The sequence below is a fragment of the Haliotis cracherodii genome, unplaced genomic scaffold (assembly GCF_022045235.1).
Source record: "Haliotis cracherodii isolate W230 unplaced genomic scaffold, xgHalCrac1.p SCAF_2, whole genome shotgun sequence".
In the NCBI taxonomy this organism is placed as follows: domain Eukaryota; kingdom Metazoa; phylum Mollusca; class Gastropoda; order Lepetellida; family Haliotidae; genus Haliotis; species Haliotis cracherodii.
Window position 1 is genome coordinate 27,217,108 of NW_027266275.1, and position 16,605 is coordinate 27,233,712.

Here is a 16,605-nt window from a genome sequence, read left to right on the forward strand (position 1 = left end):
GGAAACTGTCAGTTGCAGTGACTTGGAAAAGGTATTGCTGACATCTTGTCACAATATTGTGCATTGTTGTCTAGGTACAAAAGGTCTGTGTATTAGGGCCTAATGTAGTGTTCCAAGTTAAGGATAAAAAGCATCATTGATTCAAATATTGAAGCCATTACCAAATAAGTGTCAAAGACACCCAGACCCTCATAATTTCCATCACTAACCTATTTATACTGTGTGTACTTGTTTTTTCATTTTGGTCATATCTGAAGAAAAAATAATAACACCAGCCTGTCTGACCTGAATTTGAAAATATTCTGACAAGAAACACTAAACTCTTTTTATGTGTCCTTAAAACGAGAAACCTGATTACCCAACTGTGAGATTCGATCCAAACTCCCACATTCATAAAGCTTGATTCACTGGTTATCTCTGTGTCCCATTCAGAAGTAAACAGATAAATCAGGCAAGTACAAGTCCCTCTTTGTGGAGGTTGACATCACTGTACACTTCTGTGTCAATCTGGTCCATGGGATAAGTTGCACAATGGGTGGTAATCCTGTAGGTGAAAGTGGGTGTCATGGCTAATGGCCTGTCAGGAGGGAGATCAGGATGTTTCAGGAGTAGAAATTAATTTATGTTTCTAAAGTCTGCAAAATGATCTGCTAGAGTTGCCATCTACTGACATACTTGATTATCCGGTGTGTCCAGAATAAATGTTCCATCAGATGACTTTGTTCTTCCATGATTTAAGCAAGCAGCGATATCACAATTGTCATCTCAACTTTTGAATGCCATCACCAAAACAACCACAGCATTTTGTCGCATAAGGATTTTCCTTCCCTTTGTAGTACTCAGGAAAACATCTTTTCCTGCATTAAATCATTTACATCTGTCTTGTAATTAGTTTAAATATGAAGCAGTGATTGTGAATGTAGATCCGTGCTGAAATCTTGTTCAGAAGAGGCATTGTGATTAGTTGTTGTCAACTTGATGATTTCAGTCTCATGATCTTCAGCAACCCATGCTTGCCGTAAAAAAGGCAATTCTGCTTGTCGTAAGATGCGACTAATGGGATATGGGGGTGAGGCTAGCTGACTTAGTTGATACATGTCATTATATCCCAATTGAGTGGATTGATGCTCATGATGTCAATCACTAGATCGTCTGGTCCAGACTCGATCATTTACAGACCGCCATCATACAGCTAGAATATTGCTGAGTGCGGTGTTAAACAACATACAAAAACTCCTGAGCAATAGGAAACCTGTGCTTGGTTAGTGATATGAGAGATGGAGATGATATACAACACATGAGTTAACATGTTGGAAGATGTAGGAATCGATGTAAATCTTTTGTGAATATAACAACATTGAAATAGTGAGAGATTTGATGTGATGGTATGACTAGAATGTGTGAGGAATATATTTCTGTTGAGAAGATGGATCATGCATTCCCTTTTTCAATTGTGATAGTCATCCCAATAGTACTTGCAACAGCTGTGTGGTAGATAACAGCTCAGCTACACTGTGTACAACATCCCACTCTCTGGTGATATATACCACTTGTCACTCCATGCCAGTTGACATAAATCAAGGCCATTCACTTCTTGAATGTATGGCTTCCCCAGTCAAGTACCCTTGTCTGTTGAAGGACTTTGTGGATGGAGGCAGGCTTTAGTCTATGCAAGTTTTCATCAATAATCCAATATTTGTATTGGTCATAAATTATTATGGAAATGATAATTTCAAAATATGTCCAAATGACCAACATCATATGACCCTGAGCTCATTTAGACTGTCTGCAATGTTTGGTATTGAACCATTTGTCTCAATTATCATCTTCTAAATAAATGGGGGGTTTTTTTCTGCTTCTCTGATGTACTCTGACAACCAGATAGAACAGATGTGTGTAATATCAAACAGAGAACACAAATAGCCCTGTGACTACTGAAGTAGACTTGCACAAGTCTTTAAGGAAATTATTATTAGTTTCCAAGATTATATGAAGAACAAGTTGTTTGTAGAAGGGACTGGTTAGACTTTCTGATTAGAAGGATGAAATTACCTCCACATCCATGGATAGCTGTGAAGATCCGGATTGACATAGGGTCATCATCAACCTATCCTTGCCATAAAAGATGACTATGCTTGTCTTGGAGGCATCTAATGGGATCGGGTGGTCAGGCCCGCTGACTTGGTTGATGCAACCGAACATGTCTGTTGCATTTTGATCGATAGTTTTTCAATTTTAGGATCAAGTTTTGGAATGGGCATTGGATATTATATTTTTTATTGCAAAATGACGTCATCATTGACGTCTTGAGCATGGAACACCCTATAAATGATTTGATTGGGTAAATATTCCAAAAGACACACCAATGGGACTTCTAAATCAAGGGCTGTTTCTAGTTATTAACACTCAATACATGCTCTTGAAAATGAATACTTTGATCCAAACGGCACAACGTTTAGTGAAGTTAAGTTAAGTTATCTGACATTATCTTGATATTTTAATTTACTCTGTTATATGATCCATTGGTATCACAAGAAAGTGTAGTCATGCACTAATTTGAATTATGTTTCAATATTTGGTGTTTAGGAACGTATTTTCTCTGTATGTATAGTGTATAATTTCAAATAATTCAGCAATGAGTTTGGTAGCTGAGTCAGCAAAAATCTGAAATCTAAAACATGAAATCTAAAACATGAAATGAATTAGGTTGTTGCTTTCATGAACACGTTTTGTCCTGGTTATAGCGCAATGTGCGCCATCTCAACCCAAGCTGCTTGGTCCATTATTGTTCTGCTTCTAAAGTTTCAATATTTTAATATTGTGTTGTATGAAATCTGTCACCTATAAGAGCCTGGGTACTTTTGTTGACAACTTTGATATCGAGACAGTAACTTTAAAAGTCACTGATGTTTTACTAATAATCATAACCTTGTCAGGGATGTTGTAATCATGGTTCGTAATTAACATAATACATAACATCAACACCAGAGAATAATCAGTCTCTATTATCTGCCTATGCAGATTCCTTTCTGCATTAAAGGCCAAATAGAGGTGAAAATTATGTGAATGGATCACACAAAATCAGTGCTGATATCAGGTTTTCATGAAGTTCAAGGACAAGCGACATTTCCTTGTGGAGTATGTATTATTACTGTCTAACTTGATTTAGTCACCATATGGCTGAAATATTGCCGATGTGACTATAAATATTCACTCACTCACTCACTATCTAGAGGTTTGATGGCAGCTCTATATAGCAGAACATTTCTTCGGACTTGTGAAAATAAGAATATAAATTTCTCCCATGATAATAAAGATGTCACTTCCTTGAGTTTCAATTTGAAACTTGCTGACTGAACAGTTCAAGTTGTATCCTAAGGGAAGTAACTCCTGTGCCAGCTTTTTCCTCACATCAACAGCTGCATGTGAAGGGGATGAGCACAGGAAACTATTGTATTTGCTCAAACTTTATCAGCTATCAGAGGACGCCTGTTTACTGATAGAGGGCGCCACTTGACCTCGGTCGCACCTCCACTGGCACAGGATTGGGTCTAATGCGGGTGGCAGGATAATCGTTGAGATAATCTATTGAACTGCATGCTTGTTTATGCTCTAAGCTTGGAAACAATTGTTATAATTGTTATGGTTGTCAGCATGCTGTGAGTTATGTCAGCTCGGCCAGATCTCCTCTCCAACTTGAAACACATTGCACAAACAGTATCTTACTTTGGTCTTATCGATCTGTTTATGTGTTTGTAGGGGCTATAGTTTAAGTTGTATGTTAAATATATCTTAAAAAGAGTGTGATTACTGACTATCTGAGATGAGTGTTTTGGTCTGATTGGCATTTTAGTGATTCATTTTTACAATCAGGTTTTTGGTTGCATGTAACACTCTTTTCTATACATGATCTATTATTTGTTGATATTTATGTTGAACAAATGGCAGAAATATTAAATTGTGTTGTTAAAATGAAACTAAAATTCATATCATGTATTAATAATTTATACTGAAATGTATCTATGTTACTTTTGTCATGTGTTCTAATAAATCAGGATTTAGCACCAGAGGTCAGTTTGACATTATCTAAATGGAGAAAGGTGACTGTTCTTGTACCTTACAATAGCAATGTGTGTCTTGGCCAAGGTAACATTCTAACATATTCATGAAATAATTGTCTTGTAGTCATTTTCAGGGGAAAGTCAAAAGTAGCACGGTTTCACAAGGCCATGAATCATTTGACAAGACTTTCACACTGCAGCGTCACACTCATTTTTGGTATTAGCATGAAATGAACTGGCTCAGCTTATTCATTACGTTCCCGAACCATGTCCCAGCACCAGGTAATATACACATATACATTCACCTCACTGCTTTATTTTCCTGCCTTGGGCCATTGTATGAAAGAAATTCTAATAAAAATAAATACAGGGTTTTGTGATCGACCTGGCAGACATGCTTCATCGGGCTTGACATAGCCCAGGAGGCAAGTTAACATGGCTGTTACATTATCCCTATGGCTACCATGAAGTGAGACACGCTCACATTTGTCAGAGTGATGTTCCTGACAGAGGTGTTACGGTCCACCGGTCCCTAAATCAAGTCCATTATTTACACTGTCCGCCTCATCTCTGACCGCTTGTCATTGTTGTCACAGTGTGGAGGGAGACAGAGAGTGCTGGCAGCAACCAACCAGCCTGGCTATCTCGGTTATTGATGGCAAACTGACTCTGGCAGAACAGACTATTTTGTCAGAAAGGGAGTGAGGGTCAGGTTTCATGCCTCTCCTCACATCACACATCACACACCCATCCTGCCATCTCGGACATCCACCTTCTGCAGCTTCATCAGGCAGGGGATCAATTTTTGAAGTGGACTGAGGGCAGTCTTTTTCTGTCGATCCCATCCCCCAGTCTACCTGGCTCCCCAGTTGACGGGACGAAACTCTCTCGCTACCTGTGTAAATTGCATTCCTACTGTCAGGTGACCTAGTTTACACAGGTATCCTCGGCAATAGGCAGGAGGACATTTTCATTGTTGGAGTGTGGATTGTTTGTGAAACCGGGACTGATGCGGCTGTCTTAGCATCCCTTGACGACGATGTTGCTGACAGCCCCTGTCTATGCATCTGTAAGTAACAATGTCACTTTCTCTGTCACTTTATGCCTAGTATGAAAATCGCGGGAGTCTGGCTCGTGCGACATGGGGTTGGTTGTCTTGGTTTCCAGCAATGAGCAAGCCTCTGTCAACATCAGTGCTCGGGATATTTCAACCACCTGTGATTTTCTCTTAAACTCTGTCACCCTCCATCTTGCTATTAATTGATTTAATTAGTCTGTACTGAGGTTTAAAGTTTTTTGTTTCTATGGATGATGGAAGTGGCCTAAAAATGTTGGCGATGTGAGGTATGTGTGATGAATGGTTTACACATGGGTTAGGCTTGTGAGTCACTGGAGACCTCTGATGTTGATCTGGGATGGCCCAACTACTGAGACTCTCAATGAGGTCAGTCAGAGTGAATCTATAAGGTACCAACAAAACACATGAACAGAAACACTGATAACATCAGTCGTTTGGGATATTATCATCAGATAAGTTCAGAATTCCTCAGTGTGGTCTTTGTTTGGATTACATAAGTTAAAATTCATCCCAGATGATGTGTCAGAAAAACGTTTATATTTTGGCTTTTGTATAAATAACCGTTGCAAATTCAGTTGTTAGAAAATTGATTAATAAGTAATGACACAATATCACTTAACATAAGCTGCAATGGCTGCCTTGTTGACATCCCATAGAAGAATGAATAGATGGCGGTGACAGAGACCAGGGTTGTATTTCTCTCCTGTGGTCATTACTACTGTGATTAACTCTACCACCAATGGAATACTATGAAACACTGATATGTGCGAAGATGAATGGTTGCAGCACTTCAAATACAGCCAAACTGTTCAAAGGTTAAAGTTGAATGGGACATGTTATTTGATTCTATTCTTGTGCCAATTCCTGTTTTGATGCATCAATTGCCTCCATCCTACTCTTGTGTGGATGTGTGCTCTGTGTGGCTGGCACGGTGGGACAGGAATTTACATATGTAAGCCAAACTAATTTACATTCCAGTAGAGTTGTATGTGTGTGTTGTGACTCTGCTAACACTGTCCGTTTGTTTCTTTCCTATTCTGGCCGATGATGAACTTTAGGGTTAGGGTTAGGGTCAGGTCCGGTGGGTGTGCTGTGGCCAGGTAGTTAGTGTGGGCGTGGCTTGTCCAGGTTGTCTGGTTCTCACATGGCTTGATGTCTCATGGACATTTTGGTCTTGGTATCTTACGGCCTTGGACTTAGTGTCTCTTGTGGTTGTTTGGTCCTGGTGTCTCATGGACAGTTAGTTATGAGTGTCTCGAGGAAGACAACTTAATTTCTACTTAGCCCTTGCCCAATTAATGACAAAAAAACAAACTATTATTGAAAAGAATTGTCAGTTCACCAAAAGATCTAACAGTGCAGATTCCTTCTGGTCATATGGAGGACGCAAGTGGCCAAGTGGTGTAATGGTGCTACAAGTTGCTGAGTGGAGTTGCCACCCTTGAGCCACCAGGATCTGCTGCTCATGGGTTTGAATCCAAGTTTTGCCCAATAACTTACCTTGATCTTTCAACGCCATGCAAGAGGATTTCATCATGCTTTTAAACATTTACAACCTGTCACTTTCCTCCCACATGAAACCACAATTTAACTGAAAAACTGTTTAAACCCACTCATAATATTTCACAGCCATTTTGTGTTTGTGATTAATGTGTCCCTTTTGGGATATATATTCAGCTCATTTGGAGGCCCAATGTAAAATAAGTCCAGATGTCTTTTTGTAAAGCAAAATCTAAATAGTTCACGCAACAAAGTTAATCATTGTGTGTTGTCACTATATAAGAATGTATTTGGAATATGATTTGACAATTCAATCACACCAAAGTGCTCCAGTTTTGAAGAACATTGATTTTCTCTTGTCATTGTTTTGACAAGAGTCAACATTCCTGCTTTTGTATTGAACTAATTGCTGCATAATTGTTCACCATGTTCGATGACTGTCTATGATGGCGTTCTGGGCTCTCCAATTGTTAACTATTACCTGAGTGTATTGACGACAGTATTGATTGTTTTCTTGGCTTCACCTGTGCAGTGGAGGCCATTACGACGACAGGTAGCCAGGCAGCCAGATGTTCCACATTGCTTTGTGTGAGGGATATTAGGCTGCTGTGGATGATTCATTAATACAGGATCATTAAGCGGATGCAAACAGCAGCCATTTTGTTTGTCTTGATGGTCGATCACCCTGGCCATGACTATGGACTGCCCTGATGGCCCATGTTTCAGCTGATGTTGGTGTGTACATGACAGGCTGCAGGCTCTGCAGATTAGTTTATCCTGTGTCAGCAGTTTTAGTAATACTGTACCAAACATAGAGCTGACTTAACTCAGCTTAAAAACTAAATTCACAATTTATAGATTATGTCACAGTTACATGACAAACAGTTTTGATGTTGAGAAAAGGAAACAAACATGGATTTAGATAGAAAACGGTCTTTTTTCGTACGTAATATGTATAAGACAGATTGAACACGTAGGGTGCTATTCTAGATCCCGTTCCAACCAGTACATCGTAGAGGTCAGGTCTTAGCAGACTGGATGTGTGTTTTGAGATTGTCATCATTATATGGATGTAAACTATTAGCTGCAACAATACATGCAGTCATCTCTTACATGAATATTATGATGCAGTTTTGAACTGAGTCAGTTGTGATCTACAGAAAGTACATTGGATCATATGCATTTAGCATTGTACTTTCATGTCCATACACTGGTGGAATTCAGGGACTAGATTCCCAGGACCGGAAACTTGATGTAAATCTTGAAAGGGGATTCGAAGTTGGATATTATTAGGACAAGTGTTAGTCATCTTTTTTTTAAATATATGTCTTCAATATGAAAAAGAGAATCCTAATGGAGCCCAGAACAAGGCGAATTTCAGACTTCCAAAATCATTTGAGCTAGCCTAATTGGGATTCAATTTTGTTGTTTTTTCTCAGAGGTCTGGGATACAGACTAGGCTACTTCCTGCCCATTCACTTGATGAAGGGGGGCAAGAAGTAGCCTGAAACGTATGTATAATAAAGTTGTTATCCTTAATACGCCTTGTCACAAATGCTTGTTGTTAGAGCGTGTTAATGAGGACACACTGGTTATAACAGTAGCGTGTGACCTGGTTGATTGTGTCATCGTGCACTGATAGCATGGATCACAACTGATGGCAGTCAACGCCTGGGTTGTCTGTCTTGTACTTAATTATTTATTTGTGCCATGATATAGCTGGAATATCGCTGATGTGGCTCAAAACAACTATCACTGTTGAAAAGTGACAGTTTATCGAGTCATTGTGAGACTTGTCAGTGTTAAAATATGCATGGATTGTCATGTATATCAACTGTGACACTGTGGCTTTGTAAGCAGCAACATTAATATGTCTTTACACTTCACCTATGTAGCAGAACCAAAATTTAAATTCACAACTCGACATGAATATTTCATGTATTTCAAGCCACACATTGAACAATGGGTCGTGTACAGGCTGTCGCATCCTGTTGCTCTCAGACTTTCACTCCGGTGCTGGAGAAGAAACCGTTTATTAATTCAATCTCACAAACAAGAGTTAGAGAGATTCAGGTCCAGTAGACAGTCAGTTCCATCACAGAGAACACAATATTGTGGCTTAGGTCATTGTCTGTACCTTTCAACATTGTGAATTATTTTAAACACATTATGGTAGCAAAAAGGATTTCCTTTTCACTATTGTGGCTCTCATTGTGGAATATTATTTTCAAATACATTCATGAATGCATCCATCGGTTTGGATGAAGAGATGGGTTTGAAAGGAGGACAGTGTTATTTGTTTAACAATCTCTAAACACAAATGTGCAGTTTGTTCAAGTCAGAATAAATCTGTATGCTTGAATTATTTCTGTTCCAAACCGCTAGCTGAAATACTTAGTCTTGACATTCATGCATGAAGCAATTGGATTTATATATAAATTCCCTTCCTAGTAGGATGTATAAACAACCAAAATTTAGTGTCCTGTCCAAAAGTGGTGACCTTTAGACTGCGGGTAGGAGGCAGATGGAGACTTGACATTTAGCTGTGACAAACCGACCCAACAGAGATGGACTGCCCTGGTGGTGTGAGAGTTGTGTGTGTCACTGTGAGGTAAACAAATCCTGATGTATGCCCCGTCAGGTCCTACTCTACATGCCACAACATTAGCTATCTGGATTGGTGAACTGTTATAGGATATAGTTCTACAACCTCTGCTTCTGTTACCTGAAATATTCATACATAACACTAATGGTAGTTGAAGAGAATTTTGTGGACGTTTATGAATTAATATACTACTCATAAGAAGTTAAAGAACACCTGATTCTTTCATAGTACTATAGTTAACCTGTCATGCACAACAGTAATTATTAAGTTGAAATAGGACTTTGTAAAGTAGTTGTAGTTGTAAATGTAAAGTAATGTGATTGGTTTTTTTAACTCCTTTCTGTCGTAATATTTGCTTATTTGGGCAGTCTTTGCAACTACTTTTGTGGAGATTATTTACATTATTTTTCAAAAAGGTAGTAGACTCACTATCCAAATTCATTCATGTTCGTGTAAGCAGCTTATAACAAGGTAACTTCAGCATTTAACTTTTCTTCACAAAGATGTATTGTTGGCGGATGCATGTGAAAATAACATGTTTGACAAGCTTTACGGAAATGTACCACAAAGAGGCCTGTACCCAACGTTACTGAAGAACTACAAGTAGGTACATGTAGATGTCAGGTTCTAGAATGTAACATTTTATCATGGAGGAATGCTTTTAATTGGATCAAAGGGGGACAGTCTGACTTTGTAGAGAATTAGAGAGATATGGTAACTGACAGATAAAACAAGCTTGTTCAGCAGGCATGGCCACTGCTATCCTTGACCCTTTCTCTCCGGGGTCTGACATCACCTGTCCCCTCTTACTACATGGTTGCTGGTGCTTGTCAGTGGAGGGGTTAAGTTGTGACAGTTGGGGCAGGTACATCATGTGTCCCCACAGCTGACTATCAATCAGTCTCTACAGCTGGGGAACTGCCTTGGGCAGGCTTGTTAACCCTTCATATCCTTCTCTTGACATATAAATCTTTAGGCTTTTTTAGTATCTTTTCACTTATCCATGTCAGATTTGGAAGGGTCAAAGAGATTTATGTTCGGTTATGTGGGAGGGAGGAATACCTTTCATTATTACTACATGTGCTATGATGATGATGATGATGATATGAATATTTATGCCTTGTGGTTCATTGAGGGACATTTTGCTGGCCAATATATGTGGTGAGTAAGTATGGTTTTACACCACTGTTAACCTTTTTCTCCCAGCGTCACAAGCAGTGACACAAACAAAATGCTTCTGTCATTGTATTCATGTCATAATCGGACCTGGGTCTTCAGGGTCTGTTAAATTAGGCAACCCGATCACCTTGTACAAGTTCGGTAGAAAGTCTGTAATGAAACAGTTTCCGAAATTAAGGGGAGGCCGGTCCCATGGTCTTGGAGGTTTGCTCCTTAAGTATTTGAAGCTAGTGAACCTTTAATCTTGAACTTGGTAATGGGAGGGTTATCTTAAAACCCTCTATTTTCCTACTTAATTTCAAACACTGATGTACCATACAAAGGTTGTTTAACAGAACTGGGTTAAGTGTGTTACACATATTGACCCTCACATTAGGTACGTACTGTTACACTTGAATCATCAGGGACTGGTCACTGAGAACAGCCTGCCACAACATCCACAAATTAAAGTCAATAAGGGGGTATTAGTTACAAAGACGAGTCAGAGTGTGCTGTGATACCACAAACCTGATGATGATGAAATTATAATACGAAACACAATGTGTGACTTTCAGTACCAATTCACAGAAACAAATAAGATTGATTCTACAAGTAAGTATTGATAAATGAAAATAGCAGTTGAATGTTAAGGGGGATTGGGGGTCTTTGTGGTTTCCTGCAATAATATTTTGATCTAGGGATCCCCTAAGTCTTTACCTTTTGACATTAGGGTCATGTGGTGTTGAACACATATATCACACACCTTGGCTATGCACACAATATCTCTAAAATACCTTTGAATCCACCAGAGCCTTTTGCAAAAATTATCTCCAGTTTCATTCACAAAATGTTCAGGCAAAGAAAATCTGCATCTCCTCTCTAGCAATATAATCATAGCAATATTTGTATTCTTCTTCTTCTTCTTCTTCTTCTTCTTCTATATTATTGCAAAAACCTTTCAAAATATTAAGTGAACCGGTATCTAATTAAAGACAGAGGTTCCAAGCACCTGCAGGAATATCATCAATACTTGTTAGTTGTATATCAATACTTGTATATCAATCAAAATAATTAGCTTGTCCAAAGTGGAACCTTTAGCATGGGTCAGATATCTTTGATCAGTCAGCGTTTTCTGTCCTAGCAATGTGGATGACTTGAGCTGCCCAAGTCCTGCTTCCAGTAATTAGACTGTGAACACAGCATGACAGCCACATGAACATTGATTGCAATACACCAATACCAGCATGTCTTGTTACGCGACTGATTTTTCTGGTTTGAGTCTGAATAGGTGATGACAAGACTATCACCAGGTAACAAAACATGTTACTGTTTTAAGCATTGATAATTAGGTCACATCTTCTTCATTCAAGGAAATCTTTGCAATATATGGCATCTGTCTGCAACACTTCTAGAACAAGTCGGACAAAAGCCAGTATCTATCAATCGATATACACAGTGACGCCGTGCTAAATCAAACACCCTCATCTTGAAAGATTGTTTAGGACAAAGTAACTTGAATCAAACCAGAATCCTTTTATTCACTGCAGTCTAATATCAACTCTCTGCTTGTTGAGACTGACAAATATATCGACATATATCCACTTGTTCTCACTGTATTGTAATGTTGCTGTGAAGAATGTTAGACTTGAGATTCAAAATTAATTGTTGTGATAATGTTTCAATGAAATAGAAAAAGAAAGGTGTCTTTGACATTTTAAGATGATTTATCAAATTCTTGCGGTTTATACTACTGATAAAAAGTCAACAGTCCTCTGTGGATGATCATATTCTGAATACTTCCCACTAATTTTCTTTGGTATGGGTTAAACAAGTCTTGAGGAATTTTTGGCTTCACCTTTTAGCAAATACTTTCTGGATCCCTGTAGGGGTGGTGTTTTTCAGTGCGTTTATTGAGATAACAAAGCCTATTTGTTCAGCGTGTACATGCTGCCTCTCTCCATCAGTGATGGGTCTTCCTGGACATGTTTGATCATCCCCGTGTTCGCACCTTTAAATGAAATACACACACGCGATGGCGTCAATGCCACTGCACAAGGATTGGTGGTTACTGTCCACTGCTCTCTCCTGTAGTATTATGTATATACATCTATGATGGCATTGTATAGACAATGTATAGACAATAACTGTGCAACAGTATATACATCTATGATGGTATTGTATAGACAATGTATAGACAATTTGTTGACAACAGTATATACATCTCTGGAGCTGAAAAAAATCTGGTCTCAATTCAAACTGAGGAAACACCACATACGTGTGACTCTGCTTCAGTGTGGGGCAGAACACCTCTAAGAAACTCTCAACAGATAAGCTGCTTAACACAGTCACCTATCCATCTACTTTCTCAGACCAACATTTCTTAACCTCACCTGATATTTGACTTGTTTGACCACTAAGTATTATGCAGCACTTGGAATGAACCTTAAAGCTGACTCACGACTTCAATAATGTAAGGCCACTCATTATATACTTATAAGGCTTTGTTCTTAGTTTGGAAGGGGGCACGGGTGGCCCAGTCATCTAAGGCGCCGCTACCTATGATTGTGGGCTCGAATTCCGGTTCTCCCCAATTATGTTTCTAGGTTTGTCAGCACCATACACATGCTCACTTCAGGCTTTCTTCCCACATTAAGCTGACACGCCATGATATAGCTGGAATACTGTTAAAAGCGGCGTTAAACCCAACTCACACTTAGTTTGGAAGCCTGCTATAATGTGCATATTACAATGTGAAACACACATTGATGTACAAGCCTACAGGAAGTCTGTGTTGTCTTTAGGTGTTGATTGACTTCATTGATCAGTGCACATCAAAGGGGACATTGATTTACTTCTGAATGAACTAGAAGACTAGCCTGAAACTAAAGGCCAACTGTATGATGATAGTATTGATGCTGTGTGTTACCTGCAACACATGCTATTGCTGTGTTTGCACCGGAAATTGTTCTACACTTCAGGTGTGAGGGGTAAAATTACTGATTTAATGATTATGGAATCAGCTCAAGCACTTGACGATTGAGAACAATATTACTATTAGATTACTACAAGATTAGAATGTTTCAATGTGTTGTTAAACGCCAACTTCCACTCTTCTCTAGTTTCATTTGTAGGTTGAAGTGTTCACCTGATATGCTGAAGACCCGGGTTCAGTTCCCAACATTGGTACAATATGTGAAGCCTGTTCCTGATGGGGGCGGCCGGGTAGCCTAGTGGTTAAAGCGTTCGCTCGTCACGCCGAAGACCTGTGTTCAATTATTGACATGGGTACAATGTGTGAAGCCCATTAGTGGTGTCCCCCGCTGTGATATTACTGGAATATTGCTAAAAGCGGCGTAAAACCTCACTCACTCACTCACTGTTTGTTCTGGATGCGCCAAGCTGTTGTCGTGCGGGAATATTAAAAGTGATGTAAACCATACTCGCTGACTGTCTCATTCACTTACTCACTCCAGAGTCATATCTATTTCCCTCAGTGTAGAATCAGTTGTGCCACCTTATGGATTGATTGTAGTGCTTGAGAACAAGTTTGCATAAGATGATGTAAAAATGTCCTAAATCAATAATCGACATAAAACCCACATGATTATACATTGTATTTCATTTTGTGCCTACAATGGAACTTTAACTAGTCTTAACGGAAAGAGGATCTTTGAGTAACATTATTAGCATCCACTAATGGAAGCAGATTGAGTTGCTGTTGAGCCCCAGCTGTGATGGCAGTATGTCCAAGTCCCGCAACTGTAGGAGCCCATGATCCAGATTACAGGCTCAGATCTCTACTAAATCCCAGTGCTTCCTTTGAAGCCTGGATATTGAGTAAACATAGGTTTTAATGGAGAAAGAGTATGTAGAAAGATGACAAAGATAGCATTCAGACTGTGATTTTCAGAATGTAAATTGATGTATGCTGATGTCTTTGTGAATCAAATGTATCAGTAATAATTGGTGTTTAATTTTCGTACAAGGTAAAGCTTTTATAAGCTTTGATGAACAGATAGTGAACGATTTTATGGACGTGCTGTGAACATCCTGATGTCACAGAGGTTCAGGTAACCCAGTTGTTTGAGATGACTCAGTTTACTGTGCAGTGTGCAGAGTTGTGTCCCCTTAGTTTGAATACCAGATTCACAAGACACCATTATGATCATTGGGTCTTTCAGCTTATTCGCATGCATTTGTTTCTTGTTCCATGTAGACAGCTTGGTTAGGTCACATCATGGTACCTGGTATATATATGTTTTATATAAATCTGCAAGATAGACCAGGAATTCTGGTTTTCAAAAATGTATCTGAAAGTGGAATAAATGCATATGAATGGATAGGTTGATTAGACAATCATTTCCTTGGTCCCTGTGTTATTTGTATTGAATGACCGTCATGCTAGGTAACACAGCGTTCGATCACCAATAGTTGTTTGATTAAATTAATCAAACTTTGCAGACTAGGGCACTAAAGTTTGTGTATTGTGCAGTAGGATGGTGTGTTGCTAGGCAGTTATTTGTCTGGTACACACCGGATACCAGTTGATGGGCCTTAGAAGAGTGCCATTGAAGTGTCTGGGTAGCAATTCAGGGCATAATCATGTCTGGATTGCTGTATTTATGGGTGTATTATAACTTGCCCTGGTTCGGCTTCAGTCATTATTCAGTTTGTCCCTGACATGTATAGTAGTTCTATTTACAACAAAGATAATAGACACAACTATCAAGCCTCTAAGGCTGTTGAAATTAATAATAGTTCAGAAAGTTGGATTTTATTTCACTTAATGGGGACAGCTTCATTGCCAAATCCCTTGTAAGGAGAGGCATGTTTTCCGAAACTATGGATATTTGTTTTTCTTGGCTCAAGTTATCGGTAACGTGTTTGACTTGTACAAGAGTTGCAACATCAAACTGAGGACATTTGAGGAATTCATATGAAGACTTTGTTCATGTAACTCAACTTTGAACCAGAAAAAAAAAAAGGTTTTTCATTCGACAAGAATTGAATCATTGTTTCAACATCAAAAGCCAACACAGCATGGTTTCTTGCATGAGTCTGCCTGTCTGGAGCTGATGTTCCCCACAGAGACATCAGTCTGGTTGACATATCGGTGTCCAGGTCCTGCAAGAAGCCTCACCCCAGGCATGCTCGCCTTCATCCTGCAACATCACAACCAGATGAATGGCCTTCAAAACCATGCCAAAGCATTGTATATTTGATAGCTGTAGGTCCCTGGGGATGCTTGGTGTCTGTGCTGTTTTTCCATTACTGCCTTTCTTCAGGGATGTGTCATGGTCTGTAACTTTTGTATCCTTGTAATGGCATCTCCCAGCATGAAGTTGGTGGATTGATTCCTGCAGGACATTGAACTTTGTGTTTCCATGCTCATCCGTTGCTTTGTGTCTTTGGGTAGACTTTACCTTGGTGTGCATGGAAAGTGATTGTGTTCCGTCAGTGTCACAAATGGAATATATTTGTTTGTAAAGGTCATTTGGGGCCTTGGGGTAGACTAGTGGTTAAATGTGTGAAGGCCAGTTCTGGTGTCCCACTCCATGATGTTGCTTGAATATTGCTAAAAGCTGTACTGTATTGCTACTCACTCACTGTAAAGGTTATTTAGTTTCTGGTCTGATTTTATCATTGCTTAAGTTGTTCAAGGTCAAATTATGTATTAATGCTTCACTTTTCAAGCACAGTTCCTTCCTTTTTAAATGATTTTCATTCACAAATTCTGAAACAAGACATTAGTCAACCAAAGTTGCCAAACTTTCATTGGATGTTCCAAGTTGGAACATGTGAGTTTGAGTTATGCCAAGGGTGTTTGGGATGTTTGGTTTTTAAAACCAAAACATGTTTTAGAGTTTCTCCTTCAGGAATTGGCCTGAAGCATTCTGATTTTGAATGAATGTGTCTTTCCCTCATATGATTTATGATGAGAGTTTTGCAAAGCATATTGATTTTAGATTTTTAAATAAGGTCATAAGATTACTTATGTGTACATGGAGATGATCCCATTTCAGCAGGAGCAGTGAGGATCAGCTGCCATTATCCAACTAGGATTGAGTTCTGGGGGGAAGTACTAACTAACAGGGCTCTACATTGCAATACCTAGCTACCATATCCAATGTAACAACATCCAATAGCTATTTCAAAATGCCATTGATTTGCTACTTACGCAGGATTGCACAGGCGAAGTGGCG

General features: G+C 39.1%; 1 protein-coding gene across 12 annotated transcripts in view; it reads left to right on the forward strand.

The window, feature by feature from the left end:
- The window catches only part of LOC139467908 (RNA binding protein fox-1 homolog 2-like), a 101,979-nt gene that overhangs the window by 43,519 nt on the left and 41,855 nt on the right, over positions 1 to 16,605 (forward strand). The window contains exon 1 of one of the 12 annotated variants that reach the window (XM_071249480.1): positions 4,577 to 5,130. The exons of the other annotated variants lie outside the window; for them this stretch is intronic. Coding sequence (XP_071105581.1) covers positions 5,101 to 5,130 — 30 coding nt within the window. The 5' untranslated portion in view covers positions 4,577 to 5,100. Of the gene's footprint in view, positions 1 to 4,576; positions 5,131 to 16,605 lie in introns of those variants that run through there. 12 annotated transcript variants of the gene reach the window in all.